The sequence below is a fragment of the Micropterus salmoides genome, unplaced genomic scaffold (assembly GCF_014851395.1).
Source record: "Micropterus salmoides isolate LMB-PRFRI ecotype aquatic unplaced genomic scaffold, ASM1485139v1 Ms_hic_scaffold_3, whole genome shotgun sequence".
NCBI classification, from domain to species: domain Eukaryota; kingdom Metazoa; phylum Chordata; class Actinopteri; order Centrarchiformes; family Centrarchidae; genus Micropterus; species Micropterus salmoides.
Window position 1 is genome coordinate 23,075,712 of NW_024042261.1, and position 18,027 is coordinate 23,093,738.

The 18,027-nt window shown below is 39.4% G+C and overlaps 3 protein-coding genes across 4 annotated transcripts; all 3 read right to left on the reverse strand.

The window, feature by feature from the left end:
• Positions 1-1,347: 1,347 nt before the first annotated feature.
• LOC119883385 (neurogranin-like) lies at positions 1,348-7,582 on the reverse strand. Of its 2 annotated transcripts, none has more exons than XM_038694008.1 (3): positions 5,464-7,582; positions 3,796-3,997; positions 1,348-2,331 (listed from the first exon to the last, which is right to left on the reverse strand). In XM_038694008.1, the coding sequence occupies exons 1-3, from the start codon at positions 5,476-5,478 to the stop codon at positions 2,276-2,278; spliced, it is 273 nt and encodes a 90-aa protein (XP_038549936.1). In that variant the 5' UTR covers positions 5,479-7,582; the 3' UTR covers positions 1,348-2,275. The 2 variants fall into 2 exon arrangements, with proteins under 2 accessions (XP_038549936.1, XP_038549935.1); XM_038694007.1 differs by having other exon boundaries at positions 3,796-4,000; positions 5,464-7,248.
• Positions 7,583-9,403: 1,821 nt separating this feature from the next.
• Positions 9,404-10,980, reverse strand: LOC119883383 (sperm surface protein Sp17-like). The gene is made up of 4 exons (XM_038694006.1): positions 10,874-10,980; positions 10,430-10,630; positions 10,274-10,353; positions 9,404-10,143 (listed from the first exon to the last, which is right to left on the reverse strand). The coding sequence occupies exons 2-4, from the start codon at positions 10,581-10,583 to the stop codon at positions 10,096-10,098; spliced, it is 282 nt and encodes a 93-aa protein (XP_038549934.1). The 5' UTR covers positions 10,584-10,630; positions 10,874-10,980; the 3' UTR covers positions 9,404-10,095.
• A 29-nt stretch (positions 10,981-11,009) lies between these two features.
• LOC119883382 lies at positions 11,010-14,009 on the reverse strand. The gene is made up of 10 exons (XM_038694005.1): positions 13,885-14,009; positions 13,465-13,761; positions 13,284-13,337; positions 13,141-13,176; positions 12,856-12,972; positions 12,697-12,721; positions 12,553-12,593; positions 12,415-12,465; positions 12,192-12,304; positions 11,010-11,336 (listed from the first exon to the last, which is right to left on the reverse strand). The coding sequence occupies exons 1-10, from the start codon at positions 13,931-13,933 to the stop codon at positions 11,205-11,207; spliced, it is 915 nt and encodes a 304-aa protein (XP_038549933.1). The 5' UTR covers positions 13,934-14,009; the 3' UTR covers positions 11,010-11,204.
• Between the last annotated feature and the right edge of the window lie 4,018 nt (positions 14,010-18,027).

The window sequence follows — 18,027 nt, forward strand, 5'->3', positions numbered from 1 at the left end:
AAAAAGATTTTTCTCTGACAAGCTGTCTGAGAAAGAGAACAAACCAACCAAGCAGATCTTTCATATGATCGACTCCTAAAATAGTCCACATTCGTTTAATAAGTTGTAAAAGGAAGGGACATACCTATTATTTTCTGCTTCAGCGTTCAGAATTTGTGTTTGCTTTACAAACTCAATCACATGACTTGCATGAGGATCTATTAAGACCCTAACCAACATGATATTCAGACTTTTTTTCTTTTTTGTCTTTGCCCTCACTCTCAGAATTCAATCTACAGCACCAAGTGGGTGTTGTTCTATGTTTGGAGGTGTGCAGAATATTGATTGTTCACCCACAGTCATTAAAGAGACAGGAGAACGTGGCCATGGCACCTCTGGGACTGAGTAGGAGAAAAGAGAGAATAGGTCCATATAAAACCCATAGAGGATATTTATGAGAGCGTGGCGGAGGAGGAATGTCAGCCTGAGACGGAAGTGCTTTGCACTCTGTCTTTGCAAAACCACTGAGAGCAAGTCTCATGTTGGCTGTCTGTCTTCTACAGCTGGTGACACAGCCAACATCCCGTGTGTGTGTGTGTGCATGTTTGTGAGCGACACAGAAAATTAGTGACATGAGTGGGATCTGCATACTAAAGTATGAGCTGTGTTTTTTCTGTGTGAGAATGCATGTACAGTTTGAGTTTGTGCAGCATGCTGTATGGCTCAGATGTGTGTAGGTGGGCTGAGTGGGAGCACTGGGAGACTGAAGATGCGCAAGCCTGTTTCTCATAAAGTGAACAAGACTGCCTGGTCAAATTAAGCAAAAATAGTGTTTTTCTTTTGTGATTTAAACAGCCTTAGTGCCATAAAGGTAGGCCAAATATTGCAAAATACCCAACAGGTAGACGCATTACTTAGTTGTGTAGGTGACAATGCACCTGTTGATAGGATGAAAACATTTTATAACAGAATACATCCAGACTCTGCAACTGCTACAATGTCATTACTTAAATGACCCGATTTGATAGCTATTTTTAGTAGTAAAAACAAAATTAATTTGTCTAGTGTAACTGGTAGTTGAAAATATGAGAAATGCAGTTTTAGGTGATGAATTATTCATAATATTCCGTGTGCAAGAGAGCCACACAGGAGAAAAAGCTTCATGAAAACTGCTCTATTCAATTAGCAGCCCTGCTTATGTTGCAGTGACAAAAGAAAAATGAGCAGCTCTGGCTGCTGAAATGTTTTACGAAAATCTCAACTTTCTCCCTGTGAAGAACAGAGATGGAGGTGACAGATGCTATAAAAAGGTGCCGTTTGAAACAAACACACACTTAACTTGAATTAATGACGTTTAAAACAGACATGTCACCGTATATTTAAGGTGGATTTATTAGTGTAATGTCATGACTCTACAGCAAAGTTCAGCAATGTACTATTCAATTATTTTAATAGCATGATGGCTCTGCAAACTCTGACAATGGAATTTCACACACCTGATTTAACAAGTCAAACAAGTCAAATCCACCAACACAACAACAGAGCATATTGAACAAATGTCTCATAAGGTAAAGCTGTACCAAATGCATCTGGAAAAAAAAACTGTAATTACTGCATGCTTACTGTTGTGGAAGATCAGATTTATAGAAAATGCCTGAAAAGGTGAAAAGAGAACTTACTTATAATGTGATCAAAAAGATAACAAAGACAATTGCAATCTGAATTAAGTAACTCTGAATAAATAGAACATACATAGCTACTTCTCTTTTGATATTTTTGATGTTTTAATAATTTTTGTAAGCAAGTCAAATAGGTAAATAATAGTCAAGATACAAGCACATTGGAAAACAATGCAAAATAACAATTAATTGAAGCCACTAATTATAAGTCAAGTGCTGATGCATACAGGGTTTATACACAGATGGTATGAACTGATCCATCCAAAATAAGCCCTGTTAAGCATTTAGAGGACATTCATTTTCACATTCACAGATCATCATCTAAAAACTAGCACACTACCAGAAGTTTCACAAGTACATGCAGTGAGTTGCAAATTCTGGGTCAAAGACATCCGTACTGCTGGAGAAGCAGAGACGGAGTGTTAAAGTTCACAAAATTCACACAACACACCCTCAAAACTGTCGGCTCATTTTCTACTGCTAATTTGCGTTGAAAAAGAAAATGACTCCTGGGGGTAAAAAGGTGTGCCTGAAAGCAAAGCCCAGCCAGCTAATGCCAGCCATCTCTCGCTACCTTGCTTCCCCTCTTTCTCTCCATCCAGGTCAGGACAGGGGCGTCACTGCTCTGGCACAGATGTGTCGTCTCCCTCTACTGCCCCCGATCCTCCTGTCTCTAAAAACAGAAATAGGCAAGGCGTAGTTTAGCACCGCAGAGGCTGGAAAAAAACTATTTCTGTATAGATTCTTGTCGTCAAGGTTAACGGCTCCAATACATAGTCACAAGCTGTGAGGTCACTTGTGGGTGGATCTATTAAAAAACACACTTGAAGAAAACTTGAAACTCGAGTTGCTACTTAAACAGAAGTGAAACTTTTCATTATGCAAATATCTGTTTGTAGAATTTACTTTTTTAAAGTTTGTAAGTATTTTGCAATGCTAAGAACTTGACACAAATTATGAGTTTAAAAAAACAATTCTGTTGTGAAAAGGGGGTCTCCCCCAATGGGAGGTGCTTGTAATGCTCTGTTCCAGTCTGACAGGTCCATTAATTCTGCTTGGTCCTCTGAAAGCATATACTGTACCTAATGCACCTGGAGCTATAAATACATCTCCTACATAAGGATGCAAGCCATCCAGCAAGTGGGTTAGGGAGAATAATTGACGAGGATCCCTTGTGTCAGCCACCTTGTGTCTTACATCTTAAAAGAACCTATCTGGTTAGCATGTTTCAGAAAAGAAAATCTGATGTTAATATCTGGACTTCTAAGTTAAATTTTATACCATGCCGACTATTTTCTTTAAGCATTGTCCTTTTACAAATCAAATCTAAATGTAACCTTCGCTTACATTGAAGCAGTAGACGCCATCAGGAGAAAAAAAAAACAGCAAAACCTTTTTGGACTGCATTTTCAAAACGTTATAATCGTCCACAGTTGTATCAAATAAAAATAGGAAAACGTGTTTACCGTTGTAAGAATGTAACTTGACATTTTCCAAGTAAAATGAACTCGGACAAAAGTCTTTTTCTCTCTAGCGTGTTAACAGCACATCTTCAAGCTGATTCATTTATAACCACTTTAACAGTGGAAATAATTGAAACATTCAATCATCTGTTGCCGGAGATGCTATGGGGTAATTAAATGAGTCACTCAGTTATGTACTGTATTAATCACACTTGGGATAACCCATAAGGGGCTCTAAAAGGTGTATTTAATTATGTATAGCTTTTAAATGTTAAATCAGTTTGTGTTTCTACATTGTGCTCAAGTGATTCTGCTCTGAGAAAAGGTCACAGTCACAAAATCTTCCCTCTAAGATCTTAAAATGGGACACATGTAGAACCAAAAAAGACTAATGCTCAACCAACAACAAGCATAACATCCTTAAAACATCAAACTATGCTAACTTATTTAATTGCATTATGCTTAACATTTGCTTGCTAATAGGATATCAAATCTTGAACTGCTTTAACTCCGTCTCACAAGACTTATGCTCTCTATCACTTACCTTTTATTACCTACTGTTGTTACAGATTGTGATGGGAGCCTCTGTTACCATCCTTATAGTCACTCACCATAATGCCCTTTTTAAGAGCATTATGTGACCTACTCTTACCCTATAGTTCTACACAACTGACCTGAGTCCCCCTGGCTGCTGTTGAGCACATCCCCAGTGCTGCTCACCTCCTCCCCTTCTGCTTTGTCCTCCGGCTTCATCTTCTTACGGGTCATGTGGCCACGGAAGCCAGCCTGGATCTTGGCGGCAGCCCTGTTGGCCTCAGGGTCATCCAGGGGGATGTCCATGATGTCTTCCTCCTCCTGGGGCCGGCTGCACTCCTCCTGCTTAGAGGACCAAAAAGTTGCAGTTTATAACAGAAGGGCAGCGTATTACCATAAGATGTTGTTTTTTTCCTGGAAGATTGGTGAGAGAATCTAACCGTCAACAGATTGCGACACCATATTTTGTTAACTGTATACGCTACAACACTATCTTTTAGACAGCGAGGGATGTGTGCTTGTTGCTGAGTGGCTCACCCTCATTACATGACTTCAAGGGGCTCTCAGGAGGTCAATAACCCACATTGCCTCCTTTGTTCTCTCCCCTTCTCCTCGTCATGTACCATATAATACACTGCTGGCAAAAACATGTCTGAGTCAGCCTATTTTGTAACGAATGATCATTCTCTGCAACGGTCGATTATAAAATGTACTTGGGTGATTATAAAATCAAAATACAGCAGTCTGCCTTTTCTCGTAAGAAACAGGGTTGGTGTAAAAAGATTGCTTCATGTTTGATAATCAATTTATATCCAATTCTTATTATTTCAAATAAACTATGCTGGTATGGTTAAAGAAAGCGTCCCAACAAGGAAAAAATGACTTGCTTGCTTTGCAACCTGGGCCGAAAAGGATGACCCAGCGGAAATGCTGCTGTAGTCAACACCAGCAGCTCATTCAGCAACTAAAAGTACAGCATCCACTGTCCCAAAGGAAACATGGGGTGGGCGGAAGAGAAAATCTGGCTTGTCATAAAGTGTCAGTGGAATAGTGCCATGGCTGTCGACGAGTTATGTAAACACCAATTCAAATTCTTTGGCGAACACATATCGGCTACACCCCGTGATTTGCTTATGGAAACAGATTGACATTTCACACAAAGGCAGCCCACAGCATGAGCCCACTGTCATCCCACTACCTTGGTGAAGCAGTGCATCATGTCTCCAGTGAAACCCCTCCAGTGTAGGAGTGTGACCACCCACCTGTTCAGCCAGCATTCATTAGCCTCTCTGTCTGACTGCTCACTGAGCAGCCAGAATTCAGCTTTTATTGCAGCAGCAGAGATACAGGACTGATGCACTGGATTTCGCTGGCTACACACCTTCTGGATCGTTTTTATTACCTCAGGATGCTTAGACTTGATCTGACACAAATTGATTTGAAATATTCTGATGCAAATCTCATGTAATATTATCCAATTATGATGAAAACAGCTTGAAAGCTTTGTAAAACATGACTTTATGTGGTCATTTGCCAGTGGAAAATGTACCATCTGTGATCATTATTCAAAAGTTTACCTTAATATATGTTAGTCTAGTAAAAGGAGAAAAACAACAACACACACATGGCTGTATGTTAGTCTGAGGGTAGCCAAGCACAAGTAAATATTATTACCTAACAAACTGTATTACCCAATTAATTATACGTGCATCCATCTACCAAACTGATTGGCGCTTAAAAATAAAAAAACAAAACAAAAACAAAACTGGAATATATTTTAAAAAAGTTAATCTGAAGCTTCTACTTACATTGTGACAGTCCATGTCTTACTCAGAGATGACTTGAGTCTTCAGGTGAGATGACCTAGTATGAATTGAATGCCTCGATTTCTATGTGGACCAAGCAAAACTATCTTTAAACGAGTCTCGGTTATAATACAGATGCTTCACTGGCTCTTACTAACAATCACTGTATGTTCAGTCACACCCGTGCACGCACAGTGAGGGAGAGACATACAGTCAGAAAGAGAGGAAGAGAGAAAGAGGGAGGGAGGGGAAGAGAGACCTCCTACAAACATGGCAGCATGTGTTCCATCTTTTCTGTCTCATTAAGGCTGCTGACCTACTGTGTTCACTGTTACAGACCTTTACCAGACCTCAACATTCACCGAGCGCAGATTGTGTTAGACTTTAGAAAAGTGACTGAAATACCAATTCAGTGATTTAAAGTTTGAAAGTTTTTGACACAAGTGAAAATGATGATATATACAGTCTGGATATAAATGAGGAAAAACACAAAGTAACTACACCATGCAGAGAGCATCATAAAACAAGTTGCAGTGTTACAATAATAAACCACAAATAACAACAGATGACCAACATAGAAATACTATGTAAAAGCCAGATGGCCATAAAACAATAATTGCTGACTTTCAAATTCTACTAATAGTGTAAAAATAAAACAGCATAAGCATCTTGGACTGTTTTACACTAGGAGGTGTTGTACATTTATTAGAGGCAGAGTGAGCTAACAGCCCTCTCCATCCCTCTGATCCCAGCTGGTATGACCGCCCACACTCCTCTGCCAGCCTCAGAGACAAGACGGAGAGGGAGAGAAACAGAAAATGTCCATTTATCTGAGTTATATCTCTGACATTAACGCTCTCCTGCTGGTTTTCCAACCATTCAAACAATATGTTAATTTAGCCTCACACCTAATTACACTAAGCTGACTTACTGCATTAATCATTTTACTTTGTTAGTGTGTAGGAACGACAACCACAGTGTAATTAAATTTGCTGTAATCACTGATGATATAGTTAGTCTGCTCATCTTACCCTAATCATTATGTATCTAAACACTTTATTTATTCGATAAGAAGATTAGAGTATAGGAACATCACTGTTGGCACATTAAAATAAAACAAAAAAGACTAGACAAGGCATGTGAGATATTGCAGCTAGGTCACTGTTAGAATAGATGGCCTATTTAGTGTACAGCTTTGTGAGTCAGTTAGAAACTGCTATTAAAGGTAGATTACTAATACAGATGGTGCATAGCAACTATCAGCATCACCATCTCCTATTAATTTCATGACGACACTAAGAGAGAGCAGGATGGTGAGGGGTTACCATGGTAACATTCTTAATACCCCTTCTGACACCCCCTCTCCCTGCGTGTTTGGAGCACTGTTGGTCCAGACAAATCAGACAGGGCTAACTTTGATAGTGGTAAAAATGTTAAAGGCCTAATTCACAAGACAAATTGTTCAGTCTGTCTTTTATGATGAGAGATTACTGAATCAAGTTCCAACCTGCGAAGGCTGTGGTGGCTCCCGAGAGGAGAGGGGATCTGGCACTAACAAAGCCACAGTATTACAGTTTTATGAGCATGCGGCAGTGCCTCAGAGTCCTCATACAGCATCTTGAGCACGGCCGTATAGGAAGAAAGAAACAGATTACAGTGAACTTTGAGACTGAAAGTCCAATTTCAACTAACATTTGAGTTAAAGAGAATTTTATCATAACCCTTCTCGATGACATTCAAAGTTTTTCAGAGCAACCACCATACATCATGCAGAAAATCAACTTCTTTGGAGATATTTTCAATCACCTACCCCTAGAGTCATAGGGGAGAAAAAAAATTGATGGCCACTGTTGATCACACTCGTCCTTGAAGGGTTTATTTTTATAGCTACCTGAGACAGGAATGGGAGCAGAGCAGACTGTAGCCTAGCTACAGATACCTCTGTCTGAAACTGAACATTTATCCTCAGCCTGCTGATAACAGTAGAGGAGATGTGGTGAGCTGCAACATCCTATTATATTCAAATCATCAACTTATGGCCATAAATGCTAAACTCTCAGGGCTATTTTATCATTGCAAATAACAAAATAATGTTAAGGCATATAAAAATGTGTGAAATGTGATGGGTCACTAGTATATATACACTGTATTAAAAAGAAGCATCAAACTTTACCTTGTGACAAATGTTGGCTTCAATCTCTGTGGAGTCCTTTTCAGCCCCAAGTGGCCTTTCCTCCTCTTGGCCTTGATTGTGGCTAATGATGCTCTCTCCACACATTGCATCACTCTTCTCTTGCATTTCCGAAACAATCTTTCCTTCTTCTAGATGTTCCCCTGCTTCTGATGTTCTCTGTTCTGATTTGACCTCTTTTCCTACCATCTCTGACTGTGACTCCACAAGTGTTCTCTGACTCTCCTCGTTCTCCTCCAGTAGATGTTGTGCACTTGCCCCTAAAGTTTCACTCCCTGTCTTCGTTGCAGAAGTTGATATATTTGACTGGGTTCCTTCTAAAGGATGATCTTCCCTGCCACCATCATTCATAACTTGATCCTCCAACTCACTGTAACTTTCTATATGTATGTCCTCTTTGTCTCCTCCAACAGCATCTGTTGTCTTGTCTTCTTCAAAGTCATGCTCGTTTGACTCATTCTGGTGAAATTCTCCTTCACTTATATTCTCATTATCTTCACAGTTTTGATCGGTTTCATCCTCTCGGTTCTCTTCGTCTGTCTCGGTGGTGGGTTGATGTGATGAGCTGATTGTTTTAACACCTTCTCCCATCTCATCATCATCGCTATCATTTAAATTAGAGTCATTTGTGTCCACCATCTCCATTATATCTGATGCCTCATGCTGACTTTCCACTTCCTCCCCTTCAGTGTTAACTTTCTGTCCAACTCCCACCATTTCCATTCCCTTGGATTCTTCCTCTTGTTGCATTTCTAGTATCTTGGTCTGTAAGACCTCTACAGAATACTCTTCCTCTGGCTGTTTCTCCCCAACCTCTTTAATCTGCTGAGCCTCTGGAACATCATCAAAGCTAATCTCAACTAAGGAATCCTCCTTTGGTATAGCATTACTGTCTAAACCCCCTTCTATATGAGCTAAACTTTCATGTATTCCCCCAGAAGAAGCCCCAGTCTCTGTTCCTGCCTCCTCATATGTTTTTTCTCCCTGATCTTCTGCTTCTTGCTGATTTCCCTCAGGGGTTTCAGACTGACACAATGATGATTGTACAACAGTTTCCTTGGGTTGGGGTTTTGAGCTTTCCTCTTCAACACCATGTGTATCATCTTCAGCAGTGGCTCCTTCCATTGTTCTCTCTGTTCCTCCAAGCTCTGATGCACACACATCCACATCAGCTAGCCCCGAATATGGAAAGACCTCCACTGGTTCTTCATCTTCAGTTTTTTCCTCTCCTTCTGAGTCTAAAATCTCCTCATCCACAAATGCAGTTTCTAGTTTATCACCTCCCTCGTCTTCTACCATTCCTAACTCCTGAGCACACACGTCTATACCTGAAACCCCTCTGTATGATAATAAGTCTGTGGGCTCTAACTTAGACTGAGGTATATCTTGGTCTGGAACAGAGATGCTGTCTTTTTCATTAGCTGCCCTGTCAACTTGATCAAATGTAGTTACTGTTGGCTCCTTCTCCTCCTCTGTCCCACTCAGTTCATCTGGCTGTACATCTGAAGTTGGGAGCCTGACGGATTCCTCTTCAGAAAGTCCTTTTTCCATTGAAATAATGTGTTTGTCTGCAATATCGTGTTTGTCTTGTCCTTGTTCTTCTTCTGTGCTGTCAGTAAAATCAACCTCTTCAGAGACATTAGGATGTGTGGTGGAGGGATTTGAGGCTTCTGCTGAATGACTGGATTCATCTTCAGTTTGGGACTCGTATGATTTTTCTCTAAAAAGTACCAATCAAAATTGAAAGCTCAAGTTGAGAAGTGTTCTATGCAACAAGTAGGAAATTTAAGTGATAATAGTGATTTAAGTGATGTTTCTTCAAAACAATACAATGTGATAATGCCTCTGTGACACTCATCTGGAAACTGCGACTGTCTTCCTGCAGCTCTTGTCTTTCGGTCCTGCCCTTTTCTCTCACCATTGACACCGCAAAACTGAAAGCGCTTTCAACACGAACTTATGTTCTGTGGTAATAACAGGCCTCTATTTCACAGTGTATTTTAGCTTGAGAGGTTCTTTACATTGATCTGTCTGAGAAAGCTGAAGCATGACATAGACTTGGTCTGTTCATATACTAAAGTAGATCTTACATGCTACTGTATTTGTTTTAAAAAACTTAACACATTATTTTAACAAATATACATGATTATTTTCTAGCATTTAAAAAGGACATGTCCTATGTCCAAACCTCATGGCAGGTGAAGCTGTTGGGTGTTAAGTTTTTTTTCCATAATGCTATTTCCTAATCAGGGCAAAAAACAACAACAACCACCTCTACGAAATACCTCACAGAGTGATTTGAGATGAAAACCTAAATAATAAAGATGAAAAAATATAATATTTTATTCTAATTTCTTCTTCACTTGTGACTATTCTTTCCCTCATGCCCATCCTCTCCCTCTCCTGTTGATCCTCCTGACTGTTGATAGCACATAAATTGAGACTCACTTGTAAAAGGCCACCTCTGTTGCAGGCTCTTTTTCAGGACTAGCCTTGGGGTGGAAAAAAAAAAAAATAACAACAAAAGTATAATGGTAAATAAACAGAGAGAGGCGTTGATAAACTGAGGAAACATTTGTATGGTAAGAGTAATAGCTTATATACTGTAGGTTGATTTAGTACCCCAGTGGCCTTGAATGCATTGTTGTTATAGAATCTATCTTCCAGTTTAGCAGCCCACTCAGCAGGGTCCATGCCACTATCTACAAGCAAAAAATAAATTATTTGACAGCAATTAATGGCATTTGCCTAATTTCACCACATAAAAAATGCAGTTACCTTCTCTTTGTTGGAGAAGAGTGTCGAAGTACTGTGCAGCATATTTAGGAATGTCTTCAGGCTGGTCTCGTAGGACTTCTCTGGCCAGTCCCTCCAGGATGGTACCAAACCCTCGCGGGACACGCAGGTGAGTGTTGGAGAAAGGCACTGACATTTTTTACGATACACTGGAGGCGATGACTTTTGTGACAGCTGGGAAGTCTGACCAGGAGAAGCCGAAGTTGTTTTCAGTAATTTATTTTCTTCCTAATGTTTAAGTTAGCGTAAATGGGGAGAAAGGCTTGCAAAAACTGGGGACTTTCTATAGAATAGATGCAATATAATTGTTAGTAAGTTAGCTATCTTCTCGTCACACACTACTTAAATTGCTTCAATGTATATTCAGACAGATTTAGAAAATGTGAAAACATAACGTTATGTTATTATTTATAGCCACGTCTTTACCTGAAATGACTTGCACTTCCTATCCACCTTGATTTTTGAATGCTAACCCTAGGCTAACAAAAGTTAGCCACGGCGTTTTGTTGATAACTGTTTCTAGGCAACTCTTGTAACTACGGACGGTGATAAGGCTCAAATGTCACAAAACTCACAGGATTTTATTGAATATAAAATCGGGTACATTATAAACATAGCGCACGTAACAAAACAATGTAAAAGGTACATATAAACCAGCAAAAAAAACAAACAAAACGGGGACGTGTATTAGCATGTTTAACAAAAACAAATGTGTATTTTTCTTCTCCCTCTCCTTTTCCAGCTGCAACGACCTCAGTCAGGCATATGTGATGACTGCATACTCAGAGTTGGTGCTCATCTTGCGGTTGACCTCTCTGGGGTGGGGGACATGCAGTCTGTCAGCTGAACGTGAGGCCTGCAGGTGAGACCTTGATTCATCTCCCCACCACTGGAGGACAAGCAGAGAAAAACTCATGTAGGAGATAGCAATACTGGTTCAATACTTTTCGAGGGCTCCCCTAGTGTGTGTACTTACATCAGTAATAGTAAAAGATAAAGCTGGTTGTCTGTCTTTGAAAAGTGACAGAAACACATTTATTCTAAGTAAGCACTTGTTTTACTCCAAAAGGTATTTGGTTTACTAGTATATATTAACCTTGCAATCTGCAGATGTGTAAACCAACATTAAAATCAATGACAATCATAAAGTAAACTAACTTTTAAACAACATATCTCTTAAGTTGCCAGTTTAATAAATCCTACCTTCATGAAGGTTATAATCAGTTTTTAAAAACTGTTTTAGACATGTGTTTTTGGTCATTTTGAAGGCTGTAGTTTGTGGTGCTGTTGAACTGCATTGCGTCATACTGAGAGATGTTTCTAATATTTAGATCCTTGTTGACATAAATACTAATAAACTGGCAACTGACTGTATGTTTATTTATACTATTCTGTACATTCAATACTTATGGAATGCACAAAACTGTTTAAACAAGTAAGATAAACTTAAGAAGTATTAAAACAAAAGTTTTTTGTTTGGCGCCTCCAAAGTGACAGATGCTCACTACGTGCATTAGCTCCTTACTTCACCTGAGCTGTCTATAAAGCACAGCCAAGTAACCGCTTGTTCATTTAAGTTGAAACATTCTAGGAATTCATTGTGCATCCTTGTATACCAACAGCAGTAAACTATAAGTGATCACCATAACATAGGTATTTACCAGCTTTAGATACATGTACATGATCTTCAGTTGAATACGCTTGTTCAATAAATTTGGATTTCAGTAAGATAAAAGTTTCTCACCTCTTTTTGATCTCCAGGAGCCAAGTAGCTGAGCTGAGTGAGCTCTGGTGTGCTGACCCCTCGGACAGTGATCATTATATCGGCATACGGAACCTCAGTGTCACTCTCATTATCTGGGTCCAGAAGATTTATCAATATATTAGTAAATCTTAGTCTTTGTTGTATAGACAGTGATGCTGTGTTACTTATAAAACATGTGCGGTGGTAATCTTGATCATCCTACCTGGTGTAGGAATCCTCAAAATCACTCTTTCGCTTTGTGTGGACAATGACCCTGGGGAACATTACAAGTATGAATGGCATGGCTGCATGTGGAGGCTAAAAATCTTGCACTTTCATTTTGATATTTTGAACTGTTTACCCTTTACTGGTGAGAGGACAGCTTGCAGAGGTGGTGGTGAGCTGAAAGGGTAATGGAAAAAGAAATGAACTTTTTGCAAAATCATAGATTTCTAAATAACAGATTTACCCAAATAGTCATCAAATAGTCATAAATTGTACTCACCCTGACCTAGACACAACAGGCTCTCCTGGAATGTTTATTAACACATTTATTAACAATTATTAACACAATAATATAGAAATAAAATTGCGTGTATTTTCTGTTCTTATTCAGCAATTGTTACTTTGTTATGTTCATAGTGTGATATTGTGTAATAATCACCTTTACAATTCCAGCTCTGTCTGCTCCGGTTCAGACATAGGTAAACGGCCAATGCCGCAAGCACAATGGCCACAGCAAGCGTAACAGTTGCTAAAACCTTAATTCCAGTGAATTCTCCTGTTAACATGGAGATAACAGTATTAATTTGGATTACAGAGACAATGTTTACTTTTCAGTTCCACATATAGATACATAAATATGGGTAAATAATTATATAAAATACAAGCACACATTATCTACATTAATAAACGTCATATTCTATACTGTTTCAAAGTGCCATCTCACCTCCACTTGAATCTTTTGGCTTAGGAGAAGGAGATGCTGAGAAATGTAGAAAATTGCATATGCAAATAAAAGTGATGTATAAAAATAATGTAAAGTTGCAATTGTGGAGTTTTTATATTTTTTTTAATATACATGGTCCTTACCATTTTTGGTTTCAGTCTTAGGGTTAATTGTACAGTTTGGGGCACTTGTTTGAACTGGAGAAAAAAAACAAAAGAAAGAAACATTGCAATTAAATCTACCTTTGGTTTTGTAACGATTGCTTACTTATTGCTTGAAGTAATTGCCAAAGACAAGATGTATGTTATGATAATGTGTATCTACCTTGAAGTTTCAGTAAAACTATACGCTCTATTTTTTGTGGAAGTTGAGTGTCATCTGTGTGTTGTGTGTAGCAAGTGTAGTTTGTCGTGAGATCTTCAGTGGACACATTTAATAGATGAAGAGACGTTGTGCAAGAGTTGATTCTCCCATGACAGCCAGAGTTGTCTGATGATTTACTCCAACAGCCACGAACAAATCCAGCGGAGCAATTGTAGGTGCAGTTTAATGTAAGAGATTCCCCTAACGCTACAGTCACAAAATCAATGGGTATCTTCATATTAACACAGCTCACATAATCTGCAAAGAGAGGACATTTTATCTACTTTTATATAAAACATTATGTTACATTAAACACCAAGCACACTATTTATAGATGAGTGCAAAAGTCCAGTCCAATGACAAAGAGTATATATACTTTACCTTGTGTCACCTGAAAAAAGAGCAAAGTGAAGAGGACTGAGATCATCATTGTTGCTCCTCTGTTGTTCACAAAACACACAATCAAATATCTTTTGCTCTCGTAGTGTGGTGATGCTTGCACCTGCAGCAAAATACCCATACATATGCTCCAACCCGTGGGTAAGGCAACAGGATGTGGCAAACAACAGGATTCAGAGCAGTGTAAAAATAATTCTTTCCATTTATTGCACCTGACTTCTTGCACATTAAAGTTCTGTTGAAAATGTAGGACAAAAGCATATTCTCAAACGTGATCATACATAAAGGACACACTGATGTCTAAATAAACAAATTTTCACTATTGCATTAGTGCATACATTTTGCACCTGGCTTGAAAAACTGATGCAGTATATGAGAATGTGGTTTACACATACATTGCAGCTTACTCTCTGCTCGAACAGATGACATGCCTGGCATTCATTTCCCAATAAGTCTGAATAATTCCCCACTCTTTTGAAGACAAAAAGGGGGTCTTTTGTGAAGCATTCAACATTAGATTAATTTAATTGATTCCAGAAATCCATCAGATTTGTCCCATCTTTCTGATATTTTAATCTCTTTGTAACCTCTAAGTGAATTAAACAGGAAATATAAATAATTGAAGTGATCAGAGACAATATCTGGGTTAGCTTTAGAACAAGCTCATACATTATGAAAATGGCAGGTACAGTTACAGAACATCATTGCACACCCTTATCAGGTAGAGCAATCACAAGGGAATCACGTTGCGTGCTCTTGTTTCACTTTCAGCCACAGAGGGCCTCTCACTTTCATCCCTTTAAACAATCACTCGTGTAGGCTCAGACCAAACAGTCTTGAATGAAAATACACAAAAAAAGAGAAACAGTGTGGACCTGATTAGAGATGCATTGATAATGTGCTCTTGGAAAATTATGCATCTGTTCTGTTTTTCAGCTTCATGGATTTTCCTGCTGCTGACACAGTCTGGGCTCACCTCAGGTAAGAGCAATGGTTGTATGAAGTTATATAGTTGTTTTTTTACAGTATGCTTAACAAATTAAGGTAATGTAAGAAGGAACAAAGCCACCTTGACTAAACAGTCTAAGATATTGATTAATGACAGACCTCTACATCCTTCCTGACATTAGAGTCGTCTGAAGGGAGTGCAGACGAGCCCTTCGGTGAAGGGACAGACATGGGTCATTGTCCAGAAGGAAAATACTTCTCCCACCAGCTGTGTTTAGAGTGTCCCACTGGCCATTTGTAAGTGATCACCCATCTTTGAAATGACTGACCTGTATACTTTTATGATGGTCACTATAAAAATACATAGATAAGAACTTAATATTATGAGATACATTATTTTTGCTACTTTGAGGAATCACATGAAAGAATTTCAAATATTTATTTTAAAAAATAAATGTGTTTACGCACTACTGGTGGGGCAATTAACTGTAATATAGACAGTAACTTAATACATTTCTGTTATATAGTTGTCCTGGCAATGTATCGGCACCTCACAGATGTCCAGTGGGAACATTCAACCTCTACACAGGGAAAGACAGTATCAGTGACTGCAAGGTAAGAGACAGCTGCAGGTGAAAGCCTCATCATACAACCGTGGTTTGCAAATTTTCTTTCTGTCATGCCATCCTTTGAAAGCCGAAGAAATCACTAATTTCCCTTGATGGTCTTTGTAGTAGACCTTCTTCACAACAAACTTGTCATGGGAGGGAAAGCACAGTTGGAACCTATAACCCTAATGAAGACTTTGCTCCAGCAATTATTGCAGTGCAGTGCAGTGCAGCAATTAATGATGATTGTGTTTGACATGTCAAAATGTCCGCTGGGAAAAGGGTCTAATTGTACTGTGCTTGATGCTGTATTGTTGTCATTGTACTGATTGTACTAATTTCTGTATGTTGCAGCCTTGTTTTCCAGGTCTGGTCAGTTCAGAGGACAGAGTGGACTGTAGGCTGTGTCCTGCAGGTTTCTCATGTGATCCAGCCAGCGGGACCCTATCTTTATGTCCCCAAGGACAACATTCACCTGAGGGGGTTCTACAGTGTCTGACCTGCCCTGTAGATTCTGTTTGTACCTCTGGGTTTCCTTTTAAGGTGTTACAAATTACAATTTCAAATCCAAAAAAACTGTTGTATTGAAAACGTCTAATTTGTCTTTATAAATGGTTGTTAAAATGTATCTAATAATTTGAATTAATCAAAGTGATATGCCTTTTCTCCTTGCTCCTTTATTCATCTCTTTTTTGCACCTTATAGTGTGGGCCCGGCAAGGAGCCCAACGTAGATCACACTGTTTGTAATGACTGCCCCCCAGGCTTCTACTCCACTGTGTGTACTATCCAATGTTTGCAGTGTCCAGCAGGTAGTGGAGTAATAAAATTCTATTAACATATCTAATATGCTTTTATTGCTGTGTTAGTTTGTTATTAAAAAGGTCCCACAACAATTCAAAATGTGTCCCCTTTTGCCCTAGGAAGTTACTGTCCAGACAGTGGGATGTCACAGCCACTCCCCTGTCCTCCTGGTTGGTCTTCCACACGTGGGCAGACTTACTGCCGTGGCTGCAATGATACGTCTTTGCTGTGTGGGGGAGCTGTGGCCCCCCGCTGGAGCCAACCAGTCCACAGGTCCAGCCAGTCAATCACCTGTCGACCAGGAACATACAAAGATACGAGGGAGTTAGCATGTGTGGTTTGTCCAGTAGGTTAGTGTTTATCACTGCACATAGCCATTTATATTTCAGTTTCCTTTCTTCCTGGAAGAAGCCAATATGTATTGGTACGTTTGTCTTGGTCCCAGGTCATTACTGTGTGGGGGGTGTAGCTGTCCTCTGTCCTGCAGGGACTTATGGCTCTAGAGAAGGTCTGCAGAGGCTGAGAGACTGCACAATCTGTCCTGCAGGTAGAGTTGATAGTGGCAAGCCTTCTATATTGTTATACTCAGTACATACTATATACAGTTTCACATCCAAGACTACCTTCTAAATTGCAGTTCTTAAACTCTGATAGGCCAATTTTAAGTGTTTGTCATGCATTTCCCATATGATATCGTGTATAAAACAAACCAAAATACTTTGTTATGGACTTCTATATAAATTCTTTTCTCTAGGGTTTTACTGTCTGGAAGGAAGCTCACAGAGACCCACCTCCCAGTTCCTGTGCCCACAGGGCTATTACTGTGAAGAGGGCACCGCCACCCCTCATGGGTCACCTTGCCCTGCTGGTACAGCGGGGGAACAACTGGGTCAGACAAGTAGGGCAGCCTGCAAGAGATGTAGAGAAGGACGCTTCTGTCCTGCAGGTAAGTCTTAGCACAAAAAAACTGACTTCAATGGAGACAGATACTAAAAAAAAATGTGAAATGTTCATTCTGAGTGTGTGTGCCTATGACAGGCTCATCAGGGCCTGGCTTGCCCTGTGCTCGGGGGAGATACTGTCCTGCTGGCTTGGAAGAAGTGATGTGTCCTCGAGGCACCTTCACCCCTCATCAAGGAGCAATAAGTGAGTTTATATGCCCTATTATTACTGTTTTATACTCGCTATCAATAAAGTCAATGAAGTTATATTTCATATTCACAGGCATTGATTTCCTCCTCCTGCATAATGGACCTGAGGCCATTTATTTATAAGTGTAATAATTTTTTTTTGGGAACAGCCCTACAGTCCATCTGCAGCTCAGCTTGGTGCTATAGCAGTCTATCATCGGAAATCTCTGTCATTATATAAAGATGTATGTGTTGTTTAGTTCCCATGATGAAGCAGAATATATGGATGAGACGTTGCAACAGATGGATGCCAACAGGGCAAAGAGACAAAATGTCTCATTTAACAATAATAATTCTAAAACTCAACTGTTGATGGCAAGCTGGAGCTTTGAGTCCAGTAAAGAAAAAATAAGGGAAACCTAATTAACATGAGCGAGGACTATAAATATATAGGCCACAAAAACTCCATTTGATAACTTTTCAAATGCAGCAGACATCCTAATAAAGTTGGCCTGCAGTGTATTCTAACCCTACATTCATATTGAGATGACAACAACATGTTTGTAAATATTCCCTTCAGGTGTGAAGGACTGTCTTAAATGCCCAGCTGGTTTTTACTGTCCAGTGGGGACAAGC